Source organism: Sciurus vulgaris, assembly GCF_902686455.1.
Source record: "Sciurus vulgaris genome assembly, chromosome: 14".
Classification (NCBI taxonomy): Eukaryota; Metazoa; Chordata; class Mammalia; order Rodentia; family Sciuridae; genus Sciurus; species Sciurus vulgaris.
The window spans coordinates 60,428,477-60,454,947 of record NC_136475.1 but is presented as its reverse complement, the minus strand read 5'-3'; the positions used below and the strand labels follow the sequence as shown (position 1 = coordinate 60,454,947).

At 45.0% G+C, this 26,471-nt stretch overlaps 2 protein-coding genes across 2 annotated transcripts in view; one reads left to right on the top strand and one right to left on the bottom strand.

The window, feature by feature from the left end:
- Window positions 1-10,730: 10,730 nt before the first annotated feature.
- On the bottom strand, window positions 10,731-25,776 carry LOC306644583 (uncharacterized protein). The gene is made up of 5 exons (XM_079111642.1): window positions 25,596-25,776; window positions 24,362-24,438; window positions 16,743-16,813; window positions 12,510-12,697; window positions 10,731-12,310 (listed from the first exon to the last, which is right to left on the bottom strand). The coding sequence occupies exons 2-5, from the start codon at window positions 24,397-24,399 to the stop codon at window positions 12,095-12,097; spliced, it is 513 nt and encodes a 170-aa protein (XP_078967768.1). The 5' UTR covers window positions 24,400-24,438; window positions 25,596-25,776; the 3' UTR covers window positions 10,731-12,094.
- A 334-nt stretch (window positions 25,777-26,110) lies between these two features.
- EPAS1 (endothelial PAS domain protein 1) overlaps window positions 26,111-26,471 on the top strand; it is an 83,300-nt gene continuing 82,939 nt past the window's right edge. The window contains exon 1 of the mRNA XM_079111621.1: window positions 26,111-26,471. Coding sequence (XP_078967747.1) covers window positions 26,446-26,471 — 26 coding nt within the window. The 5' untranslated portion in view covers window positions 26,111-26,445.

Genomic DNA, 26,471 nt, shown 5'->3' with positions numbered 1-26,471 from the left:
TAATTCCCTGAGGAACACAGTCTACCAGCTGCGTGCATAGCATCTACATTGTTTTAGGTTTATAAGTAATCTAGAGGTGATTCAAAGTACAAAGGAAGAAGAAGATGTGAGGGTCGTTTGCAAATATTAGGACCTTCTATATAAGGATGAGAGCACCCTCAGATTTTGGTATCCACAGGGGTCATGAAACCAACCCCTCGTTGATACCAAGGGATGACTGTATAATCCTCCCACAGGGAGAGCACTGTCTACTCACGGCGAATAATAATATAGTCCACGATTCTATCCCAGCCCCCCTCAATGCTTCCCCCTTGGAGGAATAAATTTTGGGGCCAAAGAGACCATCTCTACTCCCACATTCCACACCCCACACACTGCCCCACGGTAAGAACCTTTATTGACACTGCCTCCTGGAAGTGAGGCCTCAGAGCCCAATTAGGAGAGTTGGTTTGGGGTGCAGAGGCCTCTGAGTTGCTCCCCTCAGAGCTGTCTGTCTCCTGTGGCATTCATGCACTCTGGGATACTTCTATCCAGTTGCTGTGAGGGACCCACCCTATTCCTGGGAGCAGGCTTGTGGTCACTGATGAGGAGCACATGTGTGCTGTCCACAGGGGCCCTGTGTGACTCACTGGCTTCCCAGCAGCTAATCAGTGGCTGGTGGTGAGTGACTCCCCAGCCTATTTCCCCTCGGTCCCTACTTGGAATCAGCAGTTATCCTGGAAGATGAGGAGAATCCCTAGCAGTCGTTTGCATGTTTAAAAGCAAAAACATTGGTGAGTTTTCTTTCCTTTATTTTGATGTAATGCAATCTTTATTTAAGATTGGTTCCTTAGCAACAGATAAAGAAAGATGTGGGAGAGGGCAGTATGTATCTGCCTGTGTATATAATTTCTGAGATTTAGTTGGATTTTACCTTATACTAGCTTAACAGATTGTTCCCTTTCTATACAAATTCATTGCATTCTTAAAATAGCCAGTTCTCATTGTGTGTTTAAATTGCTTACTTGTTTTTATAAAAATCTGATTTACACCCAACTTTTCAGGACCATTGTTCCTTTTTTGAGCAAAGTCTTAATGAGTGTTTCTCAACAAATTCCTAGAACTATGGACAATATGGAAATGGAGGGTCTTGGATACAACAATTGGAATCTTTGTGACTCACCCAACACTTGCTTCCCTTTTGGGATGGGGGATTTCTAGCAGAGAGGAAACAGATTCATTCATTTGCTCAACAAATTTGTTTTGTTTTGCTGAGTGGCTTCTAAGTGTTGCGCACTCTTCTAAGTACTGAAGAAGATGCGAGGAAAGATTAGCGATCATGGCTCCCTGCGAGTTTACCAGTGTGGCTAAAAGATCTCATTCCACTCTCAGGGCATCTTCCCCGGAGAGGTAGGTACCTTCCTGCCACAGGATTGGAAGAGGAAACAGACCTAGCCTTCATCGCCTTCTGCCCCTCCAGACTTATCCCTGAACAAATCCCTGGGCAGATGAAAACTGCTGGTCCCACCCTTGCCTTCTGAACAATCTCTACCCTTCTCTCTTCCACATTCACTTGCTTAAAGACATCCTTAAACACAAGGCTCTCTCCCCCAACTCTGGTCTCCCAGGACCAGCCCTGCTAAAGAACAGTTCATGGCCCCAAATGAGACAAATCGATTCAGCACACCAAGCTTCCAAGCTCAGATTTCTTTTTTGCTGAAGTTAATCCTTTGTTATTATTCAACATTAAAGTCTCATTGAATCATGGCCATCCTTAACTGGCATGTGAGTACTGGTAGGGGTAATGGCTTTGCAGGGCTGGGCATAATTATGTTCCAGGGACAGAAGCCAGCAGCCTGGAATACCTGGGTGCAGTGGCAGTAACAGTAGCCAGGAGCCATTTGTCAGGACCACAGAGGTTTGGTCAGTCACACTGTCAGGCAGGTGAGACTGTATGGTGACTGAGAAAAGCCATTGGAAAAGGTTTGTGCCATCTTTAGGGTTCAAGCACAGGTTGCCCCAAAGAGAAGATGATTCTGATATTAATGGAGACAATACTAATAGATTGAGAAACTTTTTCCAAACCTAACCTGCCGTTTCAAGGCCTTTTCCATGGTTCAGTGTTACAAAGGGTTTGGAAAGACAATTTTGGCTCCTTTGGAGGCTGATCTGAGAACTCCGAGCTTCTGTAAGAACACTTGGGGTCCACATCATCTTCAAACACCAGTGAGACTGCACACGCAGCAGGGGGTCAGCATCCCCAAACCCTGCAGAAATCAGTCACTCTGAGAGCAGAGGTGCTGTGTGAAGCACGCTGGCTGATTTGGGACCTGTGTGGCATTACTGTTTCTCTCCTTGAGGGACTATTGCTGTAACCAGAAATCCAGTTACAATGTGGGATTTGAAAAGGTGATCTACCTGGCGTGATGTCCTGTCTGTGGACAAGATGTCATTTAATCTACATTTTTTTTTTGGTGCTCTTTTAATGCTTCCGGGGTTTCTCTCTCACCAGGTTCTCTGCTCACCTTTAGAATGTCTCCTAGCAGACAAGTTGTTCCTGCCTTTCTTTCTGTGCTTTATCCGTTCCTCAGTTCCACACAGCACAGTATAAATGGCTAACGTTTAGAGGCAAAAGGCAGGAATTTTGCAAGTCTTGTATTCCCAGATTAGCATGGTGCCTGTCACAAAGCAAATGCTGTAGAAGTTGCAGAATTGAACCCAAAGCTTTGCTTCCTCACTGCCTGCTTAAGAATTTTGATGGGCTCCCTCGGTGTCTAATTTCTAAACTCCTCCTCCCAACTGATTCCTAACCTGAAATCTCTACCTTCTGTCCTTAGAAATAAATTCTAGAAATGGGTGACTTCTTCCCTACTCCCAGGTTCTATGAGGAAGGAAACTTCTGTACCCTCCTGGCTGTGTCCTCCTCCACTAACCCCTCCGCTCACAGTTTACTGAGCTCATGGGCTGAGGAGTAGAGCAGGCCCTGTCTCGTGTACTGGAGGATCTGAGACCTGGTGGGGGTCTGCTGAGGCTGATCTTCTCAAGGACCCCAGTAAGAAGCCCTTGGTTTTCAGCAGCTTCTCTCCACAGTAGAGCTGACATGTTTACCTCTATCTGCTGATTCTGTATTTCAGAACTCAATAGGGAAAACCTGAGTAGTATGTATTGACATCTTCAAGTCCCAGCAGGCCCAGAAAGAAATCAGAGAGGCATTTTTAAGAACTGTCTTATGACCTAGAGGCACATGGTAAGCTGGGTGCCCGGGGCCTAGAGCCCCATTTTAAAGAGTGGCTAGGTGGATCCCTAAATCCATCCCCTGTTGCTCTCTTTCCCCGGGTCTCTTGAAATGTACAGATTCAGAGTTTGTTCCAGAGAGCTGGAGAGTGTGGACACTGTGCACAGCCCAGTGGGATTACCTGGGCTAAAATGAGTCAGCAGGCAATCCAGATTCAAACCCGAGGCTCAGTCACAGGCCCTCACTTGCCGCACCCACAGCCTCCTGATAAAAACTCTGGGCAGAGTGGGAGGAAAGCAAGCCATCAGGGAGCTGGGCTAGCTTCTGAGAGGGGACGACAGGACAACATGATTGAAGCTCCACCCCGTCCAGCTCTCTGGAGATCAGGAGTCCTGGCCGCCTCCCGCTCTAAGCAAACATTTGCTCTAGCCCAGTGCCTGCAGTGGCCAACACCTGAACTGGCTACACGTGGAAGGTCATCTGAACCAAAACTAAACGTGTCTTAAGGATTTTAAGTCAGGTTAAACTTTCAGTGTGTGTATTATCTGAGTCAATGGTGGAGAATTCTTAGAGTTCCACTTCCCTGAGGAGTTAGCACTTGGAGAATTTCATGGAGCAGTGACTGGATATTCCTGTGGAGGATAAATATTCCTATAAAGATTTCTGAGATTTCTGAGCCCAATGGGAGTTCCAAATTAAACAATCAGGAGGCCACGCCATCTTCAACCAACTCTATGACCCCGTTGACCAGGAAGTACATAGCTTGGGGTGATTTTATAACTTGAGTAACTTTCTGTGCTAGTGGATTGATCATTTACCAATCTTTATAGAACAGCTCTGTCAAGCAAAACTAACCAATGCTCTGTGCCAGAGGTATTTCAAGATCTTTTAGGATTTCCAAGTACTTTTGGGATCATCTTATTGCCCAGACTTGTCCAGTAGGGAACTTATGGGAGGGACCAGGACATTTATTCTGGACAAAGGACTATAAAAATGGGAAGAGCCAGACAGATTTAGCACATCCCAGAAAGCAGAACTGTGTCCAATGAATGGAGGAAATGAGCTTTTTGCCATGCAGATGTTCAAAGAAAGACAACAAATGCACCAGTCAGGATATACAGAAGGGGTGCCTATGTCACTCTTGAGGCCTGGTTCCCAAGACACTTCCCACCTATTATGGACTAAAATTCGTGTTCTCCCAAAATTCATATGTTGATGCCCTAAGTCTCAAAGTGATGGTATTAGAAGGCAGAACCTTTGGGAGTTAGTTAGGTAAAGGTGAGGTCACGAGGAGAGAGTCCCCACGATGGTATGAGTGTCCTTACAAGAACAGGAAGAAACATCAGAGCTTCCCAACTTCTATAACTATGAAACAAATGTCTGTAGATTATGCCACTGGTCTATGATATTTTGTTATAGCTGCTTGAGTTAACTAAGACATAACTTAAAAATCATTAATTTAATGGAAGTTAAAGAGCTAGAGTTCTTTAAGACCCTATGAGATGCCCTGAATACTACAAAAAAAGAAAAGATTGCTTCCCTGTCTTCTCACAAAATAACAACAGCAACAACAACTACAAACCCAGGGTTTGTATTTACATGAATCAGTATCTTTTAAATGTCCATGCTTTCTTAGGACCTGCAGGTGCAACTTAGGGCTGAACTGGGGGGAATTCTGGGTCCTACTGTATCTTATGAGTTCATGGCATCCTCATGAATTCCCCCACTCATCTGAAGATTGCAGACCTGAATGACCAGGTGATTATATTGCCTAGACTGCTACTGCCAGACATTATCTCTCAGGTTTTCTTGATTTCTGTTCATGTGGCAAATGATTGAGGTTCAGATCAGAGACAGAAAACAAAACATGCAGGAAAACAGAGAAGTAAGGTGGGCCTTTTATGTGGGCAGAGCATGTGGAACTCTGCTTGGTGGGACATGAGAGACACTTAGAAGGTGCCTTTGCCTCCCACTCCACCTGCCCATATTGACCCCTCACTTGGTGAATTTCTGCCCCACCATACTGTCATGGTGCTTTAATCTCCCAAGTGGCTAAACAGCAATGTCAAGGCTGGAATCCAGGACATTAATTCTGCAAACCTCCGGGTCCTTTTCAGGGAAAAGAAATTGTGAATCTTACTGTTCTTCCTTATGCTTATTTTATTTTTAATCTAGAAGTATTTTAAAGCTACAGAAAAATAAAGAGGATAATATAACCAACACTCTTCACTACCTAAACTTTAAGGTAAGACCTCAGATTTCCAGTGGAGCAGATATAGGAGAATAAGAGGGAGGAAGGGAAAGGGCAAGATAAATGGAATGAATTGAACAAAGTCATGTTATATTCATATATAAAGATACAAAAGGGATATTCACATTTATGCAAATGTAGAAGAAAAGAAATTTAACTGAGCAGAGGAGTGAGAGTGGCAGGAGGGAGGGAGGGAGGAAAAGGGGGAGAGAATGGGGCTTGAAATCAAATTCTTTGCATATATGAGTTTGTCAAAATGAATCCAATTATGAGGCATAACTATGATGCTCTAACAAAAAATTTTTGAAAATTCACTTTAAAAAAAATCAGATTTCACATTTGCTTCCAATTGTTTTATTTTACATGAAATAAACATTTCAGATAATTTAGTGCCTTTGTATTCATGTCCTGATCCTGTTCTTATATATCTCTGTCTTTTTTTTTTTTAAATCTAAATAAAATTATGTAATTCTAAAATTATGAATGGAGACCAGGACTCCAAGACATTTATAGGACCCTGGTCCCCAATCAGTGAGGGGAATCTTGAGGAGAGGCCTGTCAGGAGGCAGAGTGGTGACTTGTGCCTGTCACCCTGAAGACTCTACTTTCTCTCTCCTTCTCCAGGCTGGCCCTTGAAGCAGGCAAGGGCCACTTCCTAGAAGGCCCCGCCCAGGCTTCCTTGGCTGCTCAGCCTTTCCTGCGAGCCATTGTCGAGCTGGAGAATTTACACCAGCCCAGCCTTGCAGGGGAGGTGTTTCCGGGATGCCTGGCCCAGGCAGCCTGGCAGGGTGGGCCACGGAGGAAGCGCTCTAGAAGAGTGGCACGTTCACCCTGGGTCATGCCAAGTGCCCTGCTGGGCAGTCTGGAGGGCGACTGTGCCATGCTGTGGGCCCAAACCAGGTATCTAAGGCTCACAGATGCTGGGAGAGAGTACTAGTTGGTATGTTCCTTCCCCAGTGAAGGCTGCATTTCTTATGTTGAAACGTATTTGGAGCTCTGTGTCAGGCACTGGAACTCCAATGACGGCTTCTCCTTTCTTTCCTTCCTTCATACATTCTCTCACTCATTCCTTCTTTCCTTCCACAAATAGTCATCAAGCATCCATTTGTGCCAGGCACTATTCTGGGCTTGAGGAATACAGCTGGGAACAAGATACACGAAGTCCTTGACCTGCTGGAGCTTCCATTCTCGCTGAGAGACAATGACTACTAGACACAGTAAGTCTGTCACAAGTAGATGATAAATGCTAGAGGAAGAAAGGAGAGCAGGGCGGGGCAAATCGGTAAGAGGGCAGCAGTGAGAGTGGCCAGACATCTGGGGAAGAACAATCTAGGTGGAGGAAAGGGGTGGCGCCTGGCCCAAGTGGGAGCCTGCCCTGCAGAATGTGAATACACTGCACTGGCTTTCTCCCCCAGCCATTTGCATCTCCCCTGGATACCCAGAGCTCAGCAACAGGAAGAATATGCCCAAGGCAGAGTAGCCAGGTCTGCACACGGCTCCCTGTGATGCGCAGGATAAAATGTGTGCACCTTGGGATGTCTGCCAGCATACCTAATATCTGAGCCCTGTCCAGTTTCATTTTCCACCACTTTCTACTCACACTGGAGCCTCCGCTTGATCCAGGATCTGTGGTTTGGAGGTATCCCAGGCTTTAGGCACAGACAGCTCCTGGATGCAGCACAGGTTCTCCTTGCCTGACAGGCCCCTTCAAGGCCCAGCTCGACATGACGTTACCTCCCCTGTGGGGCCCTTTTCCACTTCCCCTTGAACATTCTGGTGCCATACTCTGTTTATATCACACCTGGCACAGATCTTCACCAGCAGGTGTCTAGACACATGCAGTTACATGTTGACTCATCTGCAGCCCCACTGGGCTGTGTCTCCCTCACCTCTGTGTCCTCAGCAACCAGCACCTGGTGCAAAATAGGTGCTCAATAAAGATATGCCAGGTGATGAAGTGAGCAGTGCTTGGTTTCTTTGGTGGCTGAGAGGGCCCTAGAGACCTGCAATGGGCAGCCTCTGGTCTGCTTTTAGCTATTGAACAGACTGTATTCACAGCTGTGCACTCCTGGGATGCAGATTTCCTGTGGCTGAGGGACTAGTGGGGGAAAAGGTCTTCATTCTGACCACAGAAAATGGCTGGCTTAGGGGACATTGTTGTCGAAGAGAATAGAGAAGCCGCCCCTCTCCTGACTCCACCCCTGCCCTGGGTGCCAGTCTGGGCTGGCTGCACAACTCCTGGAAACCCTGGTCAGAAACATGCTTCCTCTCCCTCCCCCAGGGACCCTGTGCGCTCTGGGGCAGTGGCGCCTCAGCAGCTGAAGGGCTTACAGAGTGTGCTGCTGGGCTGACTGGCTGGCCCGCTCAGTCCCCGAGGCCTGCCCAGTCTTCCCTTGAGAGCCCCTCAGCACCTCCCTTTTCTTCCAGTTCCCACCTGTGCAGTCCTGATCCAGGTCTTTGCCATGTTGCCTGGATGGCATGGAATGTCTCTGACTCACCAACTTGTCTCCAACCCCCTCTCCTGCCATTGTTTAAATCACTTTCAGGACCTTCTTTTCAAGATACCTCTTGGCTCAGAAGCCTTCAGGGGCCTTTCATTGTCTAAAGGACAAAATCCAGACAACCAAACCTTCATTATGGGTTCTCTGAAAACAGACCCTGACTCCCTTGTGCATGCTTCTCTCTCCCCTTTGCCTTTGTCAATCTCCTTCCAACAGTCCCTCGAGCATTGTCCCGGTTCTGGGCTTGATGCATGCAGGAGGCTTTCCAACTCCTGTCCACTTACCTAATCCTAACAATCCTTCTGTATACAAAGCCTGCTCGGGCAGCCCTGACACAACCACCTCTGGGACTTGTGTTCCTTATGATTGTTCCCTGTAACAGTCACTCAATAATGAATTAGACATCAACCTTGAAAACTGTTAAGTCTCTTCCATCTGAAGTTGTATTCTATTACTGGTTTTGCGGTCATCCTCCAGTTTGTCTTAGTTTTCCATTTATAGAGGTGAGAGACCTGAGCTCGACTTGCCCTGTGTCAGTCAGTCCACACCTTGTTTGATAGAGTAGTACCTGGCACCGCCTGAAAGACTGAGTATGGGTTTGTTCATGGAAAGATTTTGGACCCTCAGCCCCAGGTAGTTCCCTATTCATCTGTCACATGCTGGGGCTCTCACATCTGTGCCTTCTAAGAAATCAGCCTTAATATATTTGTCCTGCAAAGGGAATGTGCATTGTAAAAGCTGCCTGGAAAAAGCATTACTTAACCATCATTAAACTTTAATGGTGGGGTTTAATGGAGGGAAGAAGTGTTGGCAGAACTTTTCTTGGAGACATCTCCTGCCTTCTTTCCTGAGTATTCTGTTACCTTTAAATCAGGGGTGAGAAAGAAAAGAAAGCAACCATTTACAAGGGAATTCACCCTGGCTTCTTCACTCCACACAAACCTGACCTTCCTAACTGTCATCTTGAAGAAGAAAGTTTGTGTGTGAGTTGTCAGGTGGAGGAAAACAGGTGTTATTCCTATCTCCCTATCCCTGGTCAGCAAGGCTGCCTTACCCTGAAGGAACAGATGTTGGGAAGGAGCCAACTCAGTCTCCTGGTCAACAGACACTGTGGAGACAGATGCTCAAGTGAAGGAGAGCAAGACAGTTTCTCAATGGTGTACGGGGTTCAGAATGAGAAAGGTGGGCATGGGGACAGGAGAGGGAGCGGGGAACGAGTCTGCCTTGACTGAGTGTGTGTTATATGCCAGACTCTATGCTAGTCCATCCACATGTGGTACCTCCTCTAATCTTCCTGCCAATCTTGTGAGCTCACTTCATGAGCTCTGCTACCCAACACAGAAGTTTACTTCCTCTCACACCCTGTCTCCATTGTTATTTTTTCTTTTTTCTCTCCCTTTTTTAAAAAATGTGTTCATTAATTGTGTTCATTATAGATATGGTATGTAAAAATAAAAGTATATAAAAGGAAATAAAAATCATATAATCCCTTAACCACAATATAACCATTGTTAGTATGTAATAGTATATGTTTCAGGTTTTGAAAACCACTTTAAATATGTGATATCACACCATCTGTGTAACCTTTAAAACAAAAAAATATTTTCATGTTATTAAAAATTCTAAGAAAGCACCCTTTCTCTCTTCCCAGTGCCCTAGTGGAGAGACAACTCGTTTCTTAACTGTTCTCTAACTTCGGGACATCTGTTTTTCTATCTTTTGAAATTATAAATAATGGTTCAATAACATCTTTATACCAACATCTTTTATGTTTTTTTTAATTGGGTTATTTTTATGTGATTTTAAAATAAAACATATTTGGAAGGAGAGATGATTTGAAAATCTGCTGTCTAGAGTCATCCCAGACCAAATGATTCAAGTTCTCAGAGGCAAAAGAGGCAGGAAAGTCTGGTGTGAGATGTCAGGGTTCACTCACAGACCTCCCCAGGCACCAGCCGTGACTTCTATACCCTGGGTCTCAGCTTCTCTGCTAGATGGGGAGGGGATGGTGTTTCCTTATAGGTTAAGATTAAATGGAGCCAGGCACAGTAGTTCAACTCTGTAATCCCAGCTGCTAGGGAGGCTGAGACAGGAAGATCTTGAGTTCAAAGCCAGTTCAAAGTCAACCTCAGCAATGGGAGGCACTAAGAAACTCAGTGAAAACCTGTCTCTAAATAAAATACCAAACAGGGTGGCAATATAGCTCAGTGGTCAAGGGCCCCTGAGTTCAATCCCCAGAACCAATAAAATAAAAAAGAAGATAAAAAAAGATTAAAAGGAAAAAGATAGTAGAAATTATTTTGAATGCCATCACCACAAAGAAATGATAAATGTTGGGCTGGGGAGATAGCTCAGTTGGTAGAGTGCCTGCCTCGCAAGCACAAGGCCCTGGGTTCAATCCCCAGCACCACAAAAAAAGAGAAATGATAAATGTTTGAAGAAATAGATATGTTTACCTTGATTTAAATATTAGACAATCTATAAGTATATTACCATAGCACATGATGCCATATCAATATGTACAATGTTGCTGATTTTCTGATTATTTTTTAGGATAGATTTAAAGAAGAGGAATTACTAGGTCGAACAGTATAATAATGATTTTAAATAATAGTTTTATTTTTAAAATTTAAAAATAATGTTTTTTGTGAAAAATTCAGAAAATATAAAAAAGAAAATAGCATCATCTATTACCTTTCAAATTTTCATTATTAATATTTGGGGGTATTTATGTTTCGGTCTTTTCTTTCTACTGGCATATATGTATAATAATATAGTTGCATAAAATTATGGTTATATATTATTTACAGTGTTATTTCATGCTTATAAGTAAGCATTGTATTATAAAATTATGTCATTGATTTTCTTTGAAAATATTTTTCATAGCTGTGTAATATAATTTAAACATTCTTTTACTTGGCCATTTAGATTTTTGTTTCTAAAAATTTCCTATTAGTAACTCTGTGATGAACATCTGTGAATATTAATCTTTGACCTCATCTCTGATTAGGTCAGATTTCTAGAAGTGAAATTTACTAGGTCAAAGTGTATAAGCCCTGTTAAAGTTCTTGATACAAATTGCCAAGATGAGTTCCTAAATGCATTCCTAGGAACTAAGGAGAGATTAAGATCCATCTTCCCACACCCTGGCCAATATGATTTTATAGATTGAAAACTGTAGTAGCTTTTCATAGGTGAATGTGCTTTTTTTTTTTTTTTCCATTTTTTTCCTTTCTTTGGAGCCAGGGATTGAAACCCAGGGCCTTAGCCTGCTAAACACGAGGCTACAGCCCTAGCTCATAAATTATACCCCTAGCCCATATTTTTTCAATTTTCATTTTTACTAGTAATGATTCTAAACATATTTTGAAATGCTATTAACTACCTGTAGTTCTTCTTTTGGAATTATCCGTTCATGAATCCCGTCCACTTATTGTTTCATCTCAGCATATTTCTTGTTGTTTTGGATGAACTCTTTATATTTAAGCATATTAGCCCTTTCCCTATTGTATTCATTCTTGAAGAATTTTCCCAATAAAGATTTCCCCCATTTTTATAGGTAAGGAAACCATGACTCAATGAGGGAAGTGAATTATTTAAGGTCAGCCATCTGGCAAGTGGTCTAGCTGGCCCTTGAATTCAGGTCTGACTGGCTACAGAGCTCTTGACCAGTAAAGAGAAAATAAAACGAGGAGACAGAACAGTAACACTGGCTACAGACGCCTTGTGGTGGAACTGGAGTGCGTTCTTCAGGATGACTGGAGATCAGCTGCTAGAAAGATTAGGGACACTATGGAGGAAAAGAAAGAATAAAGGGTGAGGAACCAGAGAGCCCCGAAGTGGCCTGGCCTGGGGACAGTCGTGAATCTTCCTGATCATTGCCTTTAAGCTCAGGGGTATGCTTTGCTTCCCTTGCTCCTTCATTAGTCTTCTGAAGGCTGCCTCTAGCCATTTGCTCAATCTGTCACACAAGCAGCAGTACACCCTCTGATTTGTCCTCATCACTTATTCCCATGGCTTTGAGGGAGTCCCTTGTTATCTCTTGCACTGATGTTTAAGAATGGGAGGGGTTCCAAGCAGTATCTTCAGAAGAATCCAGCATCTAAGGACTTCCTTGATCATCTTTTCTTACCCAATCATGATTATGGTTATTCCAACCCTACAGTCCCACAGATCCTTGCTGATTGATAGGAATAGAAGCAGTGGTGGGGGAGAAGACTGGATTCTAATTCCTTTAGAATGAGTACACAGGGTCTCCCAGTTACTGTATGAGTTCCTTGACACACCTGCAGCCTCTTGGCGTCCACCTAACAGAATCCTGCACCCAGATAGCTTAATAAACACCTGGGGACAAAAAAAGAGGATCATATTAAGCACCAAAGGACTTGATGCTCTTCTCTTTCCCCCAGGAAAGAAAGGGACTAAAAAATAATAATAAAGCTAGCAGCCTAATCTTATACTCCAGGGTCACAGAGGTCCCCTTTGGGACTGGGGTGGGGAGGTGGCATAGGAAGGAGGAAGAGAGAGGTCCCTTATTACTTACTCTCTCCTCTGTCTCATGGCTCCATCTGGATCTGTCCTTAGGGAGTTTGGAAATGCCTAAAAATTTATCTCGGCAGTTCACTACACCGTGGGAAATGGATGGAAACTTGTAGATTTGTGGAGGCAGGGATAGGAGGGTAGAGAGGCTACAGCGCCCATGTCTACTGGGAAGCTGAAGGGAAACTTGACCTACAGAAAAGAATGAAGAACACAGGAAACTCTAAGTATGTATATAAGTAACTTTAAAAGAATCATCCTTCATTCCTTACTTTTTCTTTTTAGTTGCTTGAATTTCAGTTTTCTGTTGGCACATTATTATTATACATGACAGTGGACTTCATTATCAGTTTTTAATTCCTCTAAAGGACAGTTGTCCAAAGCAGTAACAATACCAATAAGGGCGGGGCTTAAATTTAGGAACATATCTGAACACAGTATCTGAACACAGTATCTGAACATATCTGAACAAAGGATGGGGTGGTAAAAGGGAACTAGATGGGTTTCAGTTCTTATATGTGAGTTCGAGACACAGGAAGATAAATTAAGGATGCACATTGTAACCTGTTCAACAAACAGGTAAAACAAAAATTTAGCTAGAAATCAAACAGAGGAGGTAAAAAAGATAAATATTAATTTATACTTGATTGATTCAAAAGAGTAGATAAGAAAAAGGAATCAAACAGATAAAAATAAAGGACAGCATTTAATAATTATACAGAAAGGAATTAGACGTTCTCTAAGGTCCTTTTTAGGCTTCAGTATCTAATTAGTCTGAAGCCCACTGTCTGTTCCCACTAAGGGAACTCAGTCTGAGTGAGCCAAGGCTGTGGCAGAACGGGTGGGACTGAGCTTGGAGGCAATGACTGTAAGATGCACAAGAAGTCCCCAACCCTTTGTTCTTTCTCTCCTTCCTGAGCATTCTTAATCCCTTCAACAGCTGATCCCCAGTCATCCTGAAGATCAGACTCATGGTTCCTGGGTAGAGGAGACTGTGCTAATGGGCTTGGATTTGCCATTGAGATTAGAGCACCAAGTTAAGGTGATGATTAGGGGCAGGGTTAAAGTTAGAGAAGCAGCCAGGCCTAGATGGAGGCCTGGTTTGGAGTCGGAGTCTGCTCTGCAGTGGCTGCTGGATTTGGTTTGTTAGCGCTCTAGGGTGGGACGGAGCTGGCCTGAGGACGGGCTGAGGCCATGGAGCTTGGCCACGTTAGGCATATTATTTCCCATTGCTAATAATCTCTTCTTCCTCCCTATCTGGTCCAGGTCAGTGTAATTTCAGGACTTTTTCTCTCTCTCATCAATGCAGTGCAATATCCAATCATTCAAAAAATCTTTATTGATTACCTGCCCTGTACCAGGTCCCATACTAGATACCAGGGATGGAACCCGAACAAAACAAAGTACCTGACCCCGTGGAGCTGATGATCTACTGGTGAGAGACAGGAAACACAACATGTCAACAAATAGATGCCTGCAAGAACCAGACATCTTGAGGCCTGGGGAGACCTGGGTTTGAGGAGGAGACAGGCTGAGAAAAGCAAGGGGGAGAGGGGCAGCCTGGGGAAGCCTGAGATGGGGGGCATGAAGGCAGCATGGAGGCTGTACACCAGGAAGTGACGTGTTCTCATTCGAGGTCAAGCCACTCTGACAACTCTGGACACTCTGTAGAGAAGAGCCTGTAACAGTGACCAGAGCAAACCAAACAAAAGAAAACAATGGACTAAGAGATAAGAACCCTGGATCCCTCAGTAAGCTTTGAGATCTTGGATTCCTCTCTTAGTCTAATCTATCTGCAGGTTATCTAGCTGTAAGCTATCATTAGGATATCTATGCTACTTATGTCATAGAGACACGGTGGGAATCCGTGACAGAAAGTTTAAAAAGTTGCTTTTACAGAACAAAGGGCTATACAAAGGCAAAGGTTGTGTTTATCTACTCTCCCCTCTGCGTACTGGACACTTGTTAAACTCAATTGACTAAGTGGGATCTGTATGAAAACAGGTTGAGTTAATGTCCTCTATGAACACTGTGGCTTCTGAGACATCACTCATATGGTGACTGGTTAGCTAATTTGGTTAATGAAACCAAACTCAACAGTGAAAACCCAGCGCCAGTCAGATCCTTTCTCTCAGTTCCCAGGCCAGGGACAACTTTTAATGGGTTGTTGCTGATCACCACCAGCCGCATGGAGTGAGTTGGGATCCTTCCCTGTGGCTTCCCACCATGGAGAGCCACAGCTAGGATCAGAGACTTGTTTCAACCCTGGCCCTGCTCCCAAGTTGTCTCACTTTGCCCAGGCAATGGAGAAGGGGGGGAGTGTGGGCTCAGAAAAAACCCTGGGGAGATGTTCAAGTATTAATTGTGTTGTGGTTGCAGAGGGACAACTATCCCTGTTGTCAGGGGATTGAGAAATAAAGCCCGTGGCACATCAAGAGAGGTCATAGGGTTGAATGTTCCTCCAGCAATATGTCACCTGTGCCCAACCCTATCCCTGCAGGCCTGATCTGAATGGTTCATCACACACATGCACAAAGCAAAACAAGAGCAACAAAAATGCAAGAAGCCAAAAACTGGGCTGGGGATGTAGTTCAGTGGTAGAGGGCTCGCCTGGTTTGGGAGCTCTGGGTTTGATCCCTAACACTGAAAAATAAAAAAGGAAGAAAAGAAAAAGCAATAATATACTATCTGCAAGTGCACATTGGGTAGTAGTAAGTGATTCGGGGTCAAAAGGATTATATGTATTAAAACTCACTGGATCCTCACAGCATCATTCTGAAGTGATAACTTCACCCCCATTTTACAGACAAAGAAACTGATACTAAGAGAACTTAATGGATGTGTCCAAGGTTATAAGTTGAATTACAGAACTAGGAGTCAGTCTAGGTCAGTCTAATGCCAAGAGTGTGGGCTCCCCAGTCTTCGGTTTACTGTCCTAAAATATTTGTTGTACCTCTCTCTTTCCATGAAGGACAGAGCTCCAGACAACCTGGAAACTTCTCAAGCCAGGGATGACTGAGGACACATGTTCCATTTCTGAGGCTACTTTCTTATTACACCATCCAAAGACAAAGCGATCAATTAGCCAGCAAATATGAATTAAAGGACTGTGGGAGAGGTCTGGCAGGGCATGCAGGAGGCATGCATCCCTGCAAATAATTCAAGAGCAAGGCCCAGCCATGTCTGTGTCCAGTTGGGAAGCAGTGATGGCCACTGAGGAGGAGCTGACCAGAGGTTGGGAGTGAAATAGAGTCAACAGCTGGTGGGGGGCATGCCATGGCTCAGCTGCCACCAAGGGTAACTTCTTCCCATCCTGGGCCCTGGATCTCAGCGGCCTGAACCCTTCTCGAGCACAGGAGAAGCCCAGCCCAGGGCCACAGGTCGTGCCCCACAGAGCCTGCACCCGCATATCAGGCTTGCCCTGGTGAGCCAGGCACAGACCACACAGCTCCTGTTCATTTCTCCTCCAGAGCTGATGACTGGATGAGTGACTCCGGTGGCTCAGGGGCTCGAGGCAATGATTGGACTGGGAGAAGGGTTTTTCTCCTATGTGAGAGAAGGTCATTGGAGAAAAGGGAAAAATCACTGGGAAGAGCAAATTATTATGGAAGGACTGGCGAGGGAGGCAGCTCAGTGCAGTGCCCCCTCATGGTGGGGCTGGGCTGACAATTCCTCTGGGGTCACAAGGTGACTGGGTGTGGGGTAGGCAGAAGGGAGGGCAGAAAAACCTGCCCTTCCTGTCAGCTGAGCCTCCCTGCCTGTCTCTCAACACTATTTTAAAAGCATAACCAGAGGCTTACCGTGCCCCCACCCATGGGCTGAGAGGGAAGAGGAGAGAGATCACCGGACAGCCCTACCCAAGCAGGTGGGAAGGCCAACAACGGGCCTCCCCTCCAAAAGGAGGCTGAGGCAGCAGTGACAAAGAGTGTAAGAGGGGTCTTTCCTAAAACTTAGAAAATGCTTTTGAATTTTAATATGAAGTGGTTTAAAATAAAAACTTTCAAAATGTGCTGAACCTGTACTACCTTAATGTACAAGATTTAGGGTTTGTTTTTTTCAGTTCCTTCTGAGACTATTTTATCTTGCTCACACAGTCCCTTTGAAAGCCCATTAGTGTAAGAAACACTGTGACATTAATGATCGGATATTAATAATCACATTTGTATTACATTTGTTTAGGTGTTGTACTTAATCGTTTCCCTAAGTCTATGGCGGGTAAAACGATGACAATTCCCACCTTGCAGCTGAGGAAGCCGGGACTTGGAGATGTCAGTCAGATGGGTGGAGACTTGAACCTGAGCTCCAGTCCTAAGAAGAAGAGACCAGAAACTGGCTCTAGGCTTTCGACTCCAAACTCTGCCCCAGTCAGTGCTCAGCAGCACCCTTATGCATGGACTTCTAGGCCCAAAGGAAAAAAGGACAGTGTTTAAACTGTCTCCTGCCCTGGGTCCTACCCAGCCCGGCACACCTGAGTCCACACAGACCCAGTTCATGTCAGTTCAGTTCAAGCCTTTATATTTGTATTGGGCTTTCCAGTTGTCCCATTCCAGTTCTTCTCATCCACTTCTCCTTGTGGGAAGACTTCCTTTAATTTGTGAGAAAAATTAGTTTAGGAACAAATGGGAAGTGAAATCTTTTCACCTGGCACCTTCTCTGCCACTCTCTCTAGCATTCCTCACCCCCCATCCAGTCTAGTGCCACTTCAAGGTCCAGCTCAGTGCTGAGTTTTTGTTACTGGCCTTAGGGACTTCAGGCCACTGAAGCTGGCTTGGAGCATAATGCCCAGCACATCTTTCCCTTTAGTTTTCAACAGTCCAGCCAGACCCTTAGGGCAGAGCCCCATGAATTCTGTCTCTCACACAAAGACAGCAATGGAAATGGTCTTATCTCTGTGATTTCCATGGTTGTGAAAAGTTGGGTCATTAAAACCTTTAAATTAACTGGAAACTTCTGGAAAAAAGGAAAAAGATAGTCACTGGGAGCGGGGAATGGAGAATGAGAAAGGAAGAGTGGAGAAGAAAAAGAGAATGGGGGAAGAGGCGATGGCCCAGCATGAGAAATTTAGTGGACTCCCCACTGAGGTCCACTCTGGCCAGTTCTAGGGAAGTCTCCCCTGCTGCCCATGTCTACAAATAATCCCCAAGTTGGACTGTGGAAAACAGTTTGATTTGCCTTTGACTCTACTTAACATCCCTAAGACACCATGGTCACCTCAGCCACCTGCCTATATTTCTAGGGCTGCACATACCAATCAATATTCCCTCCATCTTCAAGATAGCATTAAATGGCTCTTTACTTAGAGAGGAGTTTGCGCTAGGAAAGTCTGGAACTCACAGGAATTTTACTCTGATACTAATGTTTACTGTGAAAATTTTTGGTTTAAAGAAAACTTTGGTTTGTTTTCCAAAATGTGCTGAAATAGAAAGATAAAACTTTCTTACAAAGGACTTGAGGAGGGTTCCTGGTAAACTGAGTCAAGGGCTGCACAGGTCAAGGCCATCTTTCTTCCAATCACAGAATCTGCTAGAGTTTGCAGAGCATGCTCATTGTTGCACCTTGGTGACATTGCCATCATGACAGCCACTTAATTACTGACAACAAACTCAAGGTGGGAAAGCTGAAATATCAGACCAAAAAAAAAAAAAAAAAAAGTAAAGATGAGGGCGAATCCCATTTGTATCCTACACAGGTGTGACCACCATCCTTAGGACATGCTGCAGCAACTGGCTCAGGTGTTCTAACCACTGCACAAACCAGCAAGAGTTGAAAATCTAAGATGAACAATAGTAACTAACTCTGAGAAAGGTTTGAGTTGCCTCTGTATGGGTTGCCCATGGTTTTGAGACCTAAAAGAAAAGACTCAGTTCCTACTCTTGGCCCAGAATGCTCTTCCTTTCTTCAACTAGAAAACTTCTAGTCACCCTTCAAGATCCAACTGGAATGTCACCTTTTCTAGAAGCCTTCCCTAATATCTCCTCACTCCCTCTATTGTTCCCAGGCAGAGTCATTTCCCATCCTGAGCTCCCAGAAAAACAGGGTTTGAACTTCTGAGGTATAGTATTGTATCTGTATAGAAGCCTGTCTCCCAACGGTGGACTGTGAGCTTCAGAGAGCAGGGCTATGTATCACTTACCTTTCTAAGCTGGGTTTCGACCACATCAATGAGTGTAGGCTGAACACTCAGTAAATGTTGAAGAACAGAAGAATGAATGCATAAGATGAATTAAAGATGTTAATGCATGTAGTCAAAGGGGATGTGTCCAAGTGCAAAGGAATTGGAAGGAGAATTCGGAAGATGCATTGTGTCAACACTATCATTTTATTACTTTTTAAATGAGCTGTCTACTCTTAACAGATAAATTTAGTTTGGAATTTTCTGTGTTTTTTTCCTAGCTTGTAATTATGGCCTGAATTTTTTTTTTTTTTTAAAACTTGGCATCTGAGCTTCTGTCTGTAATACTCTGATATGTAATGAACTCTGAGCTCTGTCTTAGAGTCATCTACTTAGAGCTTTACCACTAGCGTGCTTTTAGGCACAAAGGCATTTCTCCTCTATAATTTACCATTTGATCAGAACCCATTTTAATTTAGCCTATGATAGAAACAATTAGAGGAGTTAATGTGCTATGATATAAAATTAACAATTAAGATAGGGCATGCCAGGTCCCATTATCTAAAGGTTTTAGAATATGTCTGCGTCTCATCTTCCTTCCACTTTGGTGCTTCTTTTTTGTTTTGTTTTGGGTGCTAGGGACAGAACCCAGGGTCTTGCATGTACTAGGCAAGCACTCTACCACTGAGCTACACCCCCAGACCTGGGGTAATCATTGAGCACACTGCGCTGCTAACCTTGCCACCCCAGATTCATCTGGAGACCAAGGGAAAATCCTGAAGTTTAAAATATTAAGTATTTACAGGCACATTCTCAGCCCTGCATCCCTGGTTTTCTTCAAAGGGCCAAGACAGGTATGCATTCAAAAGAAATGCAAAGCTTACAATGAGGTTTGCCTGGGAACCTCTTTCTTGGCTTGGCGCCTGGGAAGGATATGAGTATGCATGTGCCTGTAGGTGCCAGTGCATTGGGGGGCATGCCCACATATGCTTCAGATGTTCCCTTGTATCTCTCTCCTCCAACTCCAGCACCTTCAAAGGACCCAGTTTTAGTCCCTAGAGTGATGCAGATATAAAAGCCCCTTACATAGTCATGGAAATCATAAAGGAGCTAATATTTTCTACATTATTTGTGTATAATAACACATTGTATGCCAACTCCCCTCCTAGGCGTCAAGGCTGCCAAGATACTTCTCCACCTAGCAACTCTACCCCTGCCCCACTATTAGCCTGCCTGGGTGCCCTGGGGTAAGGGAGAGAAAATAATGGGTAGAAAATGTCTTTCTCTTCCATTCTCCATTCTCTTTCTCTCTCTCATATTTCTTTTTTATTTCATTTTTTATTTGTTCTAATTTGTTGTACATGACAGTAGAATGCATTTATATGTTTTGATACATCATATATAAATGAAGTGTAATCTCTCGTTTTTCTGATTATACATATTGTGGAATCACATTGGTCATGTAATCATACATGTACATGAGGTAATAATGTCTGTTTCACTCTACTATCATTCCTTCCCCATATCCCTTTCCCTTCCTTCACCCCCCTCTTCCTAATATAAAGTAACTCTATTCTTCCCTATCCCCCCCCCACTTATTGTGAATTAGCATCTGCATATCAGAGAAAACATTCGGTCTTTGGTTTTTTGGGTTTGGCTTATTTCCCTTAGCATAGTATTATCTAACTTCATCCATTTACTAGCAAATGCTAGAATTTCATTCTTCTTTAAAGCTGAGTAATATTCCATCATATATATATATATATATATATATATATATATATATATATATATATATTTAGCATTTTATTTACCCATTCATATCTTGAAGGGCATCTAGGTTGGTTCCATATTTTAGCTATTGTGAATTGAGCTGCTATAAACAATGATGTGGCTGTGTCACTGTAGTATGTACCTTTCTTTCTTAGCACAGGTACACCTTCTCTTCAATTTTATCTGGCTGTAGCAGGTGCTTTCCTCTTTGGTATCTTTGTGAGATTCTCGCAGTCCCTCCAGAAGGGCCTCTCCTTCAGCTGCCACTTATGATCCCCTCTCAACTTGTGCCTTCTGTGGTACCTCTACCTTTTTCTGCTGGGATCACCTTGAAGACATTCACGTGGATAGGACCCCTTTAAAAGCCCCAGGTGGTTGTTATTCTTGTAGATTCCACATCTGGTCCCTGGATGTCATGCACCACATTGAACTTTGAAATCACTTCTCATATCTCCCCTCAGGAATGAAGGACATATCCCCCCAGATGCTGTCACCCAAGGTCATACCCTTCCCTCAAGTCAGTCAGCACCAATGACTGATCAATGTAGGGGCAGAAAAAGTCCTTCACTCCCTCCCAGGGACAAATCTGAAGAGCCATTCCAATCTCAGATTTCCCTGGGGGTTGGATGAGGACTTTGTTGAGGGTGCCTGGAAGCTCCGCTTCTCCCCTGCCCAGTTTTGCTTCCTCCCCATCTCCTCCAGGTGCTAACGCAAAAACACAACCTAACAAACTTCCCATATGCTAATCTTGCCCCTCAGGGTCAGATTCTGGGGACTCTAACTTGCCACATGTCCTGTCCTATGATAGAGGCAATGGGAAGTTAACTTCCAGGTGCAGCTCTCCACTCAGCCGCCATAGGCCACTTAAGCCAGGCTTTTATCCCAGGTGGGGGTGGTCTCCTTCACCTCTCAAGTGCCAGGGACAGGTATCAATCAGGTTTTCTACATGGTCTCCTGTGAGCCCCAGGCACTGACCTTAGAGAGAAGTGTAAGAAGGTCCCACCCATAGTATAGGAAAGGGCTGTTCATGAGTTGATAACTCTATCCTAGAACCAACTTCTAGTCATTCCATGCCCTCTCCTGAGGTGGACACTGGGTAGAGGAAGCATGCAAAACCATTTTCAGAAAGCACTTTCTTGTGTTGTACCTTTTGGAAGTGGGTGTAGTTAGTACCTATTGTCTTGGGACCTCACTTGAAACTGAGACAGAAGAGTTCCCTTATAATACCCTGCGATAGGCCAAAGCCACTCCACTGGCTGGGATAGATATTGCTGACCCTCTCTCAGTGCCAATCTTAGTCATCCAAGTTTCAGGGCAGAGTCTGAAGGCCAATATCATTATTTTTAGTGACAGAGTACCCTCTTTTCTACTCATGCCTTCTTCCAAGGTGGGGCTAACATGTCCTTTCCATCAGCCATTCCTCTCACATGGGTGATATTTTATCACCTCAGAAGTCACACCCACCAGCCTGGCAGCCTGGTCAGTCCAAATGAGACTTCTCTGGGTCCTAGAGGTGGACATGACTGGGACTCTGGAATTTTCACTTTCTCCACTCACTCCCTCCCCACCAAATTCTTGCCATGCCTATTGTTTAAACTCTATGATTTTGCTCTTAATTTTCATATTTAAAAAGGTTTTAAAACCAGAAAACCAGACTTAATTATATGTATATTTGCCAACTTAAATGTAATTCATGGAAGACAAAGGAATCATGACCACTTAAAAATGCCTGTTGATATCAGAAGCCTTAAATGAGTAAATTTGAATTCACAACCTGGGAAATGCAGTGTGTGTTCAACTGGACTGTGTCCTCCTGGGGGAAAGGGAAGCCCCTAGCACTCTCTTCTAACAGACTGACGCCTTATGTTTTCCTCCAGGCAGCTCAGCATGGTGGTCATGGATCAATGGCTCCCTGCACTATTGGTTGAATGAATTATAAACATAAGACCTTTCATTGGTAAAATCTCATCCTTAGACCTAGCAATGGAACACATTATTCTCTAAACCACTTGATAATCCAAGTGTGAGGGATGGAGAAGCCAGGGTTAATTATAACTGAATCCTTATCAATAAGCACTTAGGCATTCCAGTAGAAAACACTTTGGCCTTTTGTCAATAAAAATCACAGGACTCCTTTTGAAAGATGACGAATTCTGGATTTGTGGAACCCAAAGTGACAATGTTTAATAGTAGATGTAGCCTATATGCCAAGCACAGAAAGTATGTTTTTTGTTTTTGTTTTTGTTTTTTTTTCCGGTGCTGGGGATCAAACCCAGGGCCCTGTGCTTGTAAGGCAAGCACTTTACCAACTGAGCTTTCTCCCCAGCCCCGAAAGTATGGTTTTCTGGTCCTGGAGTTCAGGGTCAGAAAGTGTGGGATCAGATTTTGTAAAATTATAATAGGGGTTGGTTTTGTTTGAATGGAGTAATAGGTGAAGGAAGAGGTGACTCAGAAAAGACTTTAAAATATGAGGCGCTGCGGCCTCTGCCAGATGGTCTTTCCTTCCATCTCTGCTCTCCCTACCCCAAATTAACTATGGCCAGATGAGGGTCAAATGGGTAGTACACAAGATAATGTATGCATATGACAGGGACAAGTGAACTTGCAAGACTCTGAGAGTGTCTCCTTCAATCTTGAACTCCAAGGACCTCTCTTGCCTCTTCTTGATCCCACTGTGACAATGTATTGAAAGTTGGCCAGGACTAATGAAATATCTCAGCATTCCAACCTCTTCTGATAAATCCCACCCATTCCAACCTGATCTCCAACCTCATCCTGGATCAATTTCTTTGATAAGGACTACTGACACCATCTTTCTTTCACCTGAGTGTTGCATCCTAAGTGCCTGTTCTTGATTGTAAGTTAACTCCTTCTCTCTAGTTCATCCTTCTAATAGAATACTTTACAAAGAGAGGGAACTAAATATCCATTCTCGTCCCTTGTTAAAACAAGTAGTTTCAGATAATTCTCTTGGGGTCAAAGCTTTTGTCCCAGAGCAGTGCAGTAGGGAGTTGTTAAGACAGGTAGGGAGATGAGCAATTTGCTCCCCTTTTAAGCACCTTGGAAGCTTTGATTATTGGTGCCCTTTGCTGCCCTCTGTAACCCTAACACCAGTGTCTCTAGAGACACCCTTCCAAATGTGGGACTCCAGGTCCTCTACCCCATCATCTTTCAAAGCTTTTCTCTTTTAGTTCTTCATGGGCTCTAAAAATTAAAGGAAGTCTGCATCTGGTTCACCCTCTCAGTTTCTTCTTGTAAAGGTTGTTTACATGAATCCTGGAAGAAATCTTGAGAGATCATTTGGCCATTCAACTCTACTCTAATCAAGGCTGGGTCTAATCCTTTGGGGAATAATCTAAGGCTTTTGGTGAATCTGTCAGACACTGCCAAAATCCCAGACCTTCAAAGCTATTCACAGAATTTCTACCAAAAAAAAAAAAATGTCCTCTTGTTTATCTTAGCTAGGGGACCTTTCACTTATAGGGCAAAATCCCAATTTCACAGGCTGGCCATGAAGAAGGAGCTATGTTAATGTGGTTGGTATGCTCTTGAGTGACTCTTTACTTTTCTTCTTCTGGTTTTTGTTTTGTTGTTTGTTTGTTTGTTCTTTGTGCTGGGGATTGAACTCAGGCCTCACAACATGCTAAGCAGACCTTGAATCCTACTTTTCCTCTTAAAAAAAAAATTGCTAAAGCTCATTTTATAACCTCGACCCTACTGAAATGTTCCATATGGGATGGAGGTGTTGTTTTGTGACCTGACAAACACAGTCCAGGACTCAGTGTCTCCAGTGCAGAATGACCTGGAAGTGCCAAGATGCTGGTTTCTTTTTGTCCCCTGCGGCTCCCATTCCAAGTGTTAAGTTTATAGTCTATTAGAAATATGTCTATCAACTTGAAATTCTCATTAAAAGAAATAAACTTGTCTGCTAGGATTGGCGGGCTGGAGAAGCCCTGCAGGAATTCACTCACCAGTTTCCCAGAAAATGTGCAATCTTCGAATTCACCATTAGGCATGCTTTTTGACTTCTAAGTCTATATACATAGTTCTTAGCGCTGTAGGAAAATGAGAAAATATTTCTGGTTTCCAAACTATCTGTAGCCTCCCAACCCTCTCCATTCTGCTTTCTGATGCCTTTTGAAGGCTCCTGAAAGTGTTCTCTTCGGTGTAGAAGGCGCGTGGGGGGAAGGGGAAAATACGCGCTGAAACAAACCTGTTTCCCCCAGATCCTTTCTGCACATCAGTCTAAAATAAAATGCTGCCAGAGGCCGAAGGGAGAGGTACAGCAACGGTTCGGGCCCCAGAGCGTACCAGTTCTTGGGCCCTCGCTTTCTCTTCAACTCACTACTATGAGTCCCTTTGGCCCTTCTCCAGGCTTCATAAATTAAGGGCCTCCCCTGTTCCTTCCTGAGATTTCCCAGCTAGATCACACAACATAGGTAGGGAATGGGGAGAATCTAAGTGCAGGGCAGAGGCCCGCACAGCACAGATCCTAGGCAGTATTCAAAGCGCAGGTGGAAAATCCCTACGCTCTATACAGCGACTGCGGGAGCCCTTAGATCCACGATTTCCCAACACTGTAGCTTTCACCTTCCTAGGATTTATTGAATCTTCCGAGAACTAGAACGCAGATCTACGATCCAGAGATTTGAGGACATGCGGCTGTCACCCCAAGATCATTCTGGGAAACCAATTCTGAACTCATCGGAACTTGCGTGACGATGGGGCCGGCCGGGGAATGTTGAGGAAAAAGGGCCACAGGCCAGATGGCCCGAAGGCCTTCCTCTCTCGCATCCCAGAACAATCCCACAAACGACCTGAAGGAAGTATAGGGTAGGTGCAAGCCCTACTTCCATTTCATTGCACTGTTGTTTCTCTTAGACCTATTTCCCTGTCTCTCCTCTCACAAGGCAAGGGTAGCTGCGTTCCACCAAAAAGTGTGCATCGCCCAGTCAACGAAGCGCCGCGGCAGGGGTCCTCAAATTATTCCCACCCGCTGCAAGAGCCACACAGCAGGGCTAGGGACGCGGGAGCGAAGCACAGAGGGGGAGCGCTGCAAGGTCCAGTTGCGCGCGGGATCCCCAAAGCCCGAGGTCCCGTCCTCGTCCCAAGGGCACCGCGCGGTGGCGAGGACATCTGCACCATGGCACACTCCCGCCGTCGCAGCACTTCCACGGAGCTCCTTACAGCCACTCAGCCCCTCACAAACTTGCCTCCTCGGAGAAAAGTGCCCGGAGGCTATCCGCCACCGGGGGGACCTCAAAAACAACTGGCAAAACCACTGAGCTGCGGCGGCGCCGGCCCGCGGAAGCCGAGCAAAGCGCGGGGGCAGGGGGCGGGCCCGGGTCAGGGCAGAGGCTGCGGCCGCGACTCCCCATTGGCCTGGCCGCAGTGGGAAGCCCGGGCGCGCGGCCGGCGCGGGCGGGGCCTGCCGGCGCGCACCCGCCCCCTGCGCTCGCGCCCCTTGCACCCTCCCCCGCGCGGGCCACCCGAGTTTTTAAAGTGGGCTGGCAGCTGCGGGAGCCCGACATTCGGGAGCGGCCAGCTGCACAGCTCCGGCGCCCGCTGCGCTCCGCCCCAGCTCTTCTGAGGCGGCCGTACAATCCTCGGCAGTGTCCTGAGACTGTATGGTCATCTCAGCAGCCGCTCCCGCCTGGTCCCAGACTCCTACCAACTCCCTCCGATCGAGCCACATTTTTTTTTTTTTTTTTTTTAAACTCAGAAAAGTGCCTCCTGTTCAAGGGGAAAAGGAACTTTGATTCTCTTCTCGCTGCTCTCTTTTTGAGTCTGACAACCTCCTCCCACTCCTTTCGCTGACTCCGCCTCCTCGTGCAGGTTCCTCCCTGTCACCTCTCTCCACCCCTCCCCCGCACCTAGCCAGACGCCCGCAAACTTCCACCTGACTGTGCGGGACGCTTGGACCTGCGAGCACCAAGGACCTTTCATACCCGCCCTGGTCTCAGGAAGCGAACGAGGACCGCAGGGAAGGCAGCGGTTGCAGCCCCTTCCATCCGGGAAGCCCAGGTGCTCGACGTCTCAAAGAGCCATAGCCACAATGACAGCTGACAAGGAGAAGAAAAG

Bases quoted from the DNA above. Each gene is read 5' to 3' on its own strand.
- LOC306644583 (XM_079111642.1), bottom strand. From the start codon at position 24,399: ATGGTGAATTCGAAGATTGCACATTTTCTGGGAAACTG. The intron at 12,698-16,742 runs GTGGGAATTGTC...TCTTTTCTGTAG, and splicing joins CCGGCTTCCTCAGCTGCAAG to GTCAAGTTTCCCTTCAGCTT. The intron at 12,311-12,509 runs GTAAGTAATAAG...TTTTGTCCCCAG, and splicing joins GCCATGAGACAGAGGAGAGA to GTGTTTATTAAGCTATCTGG.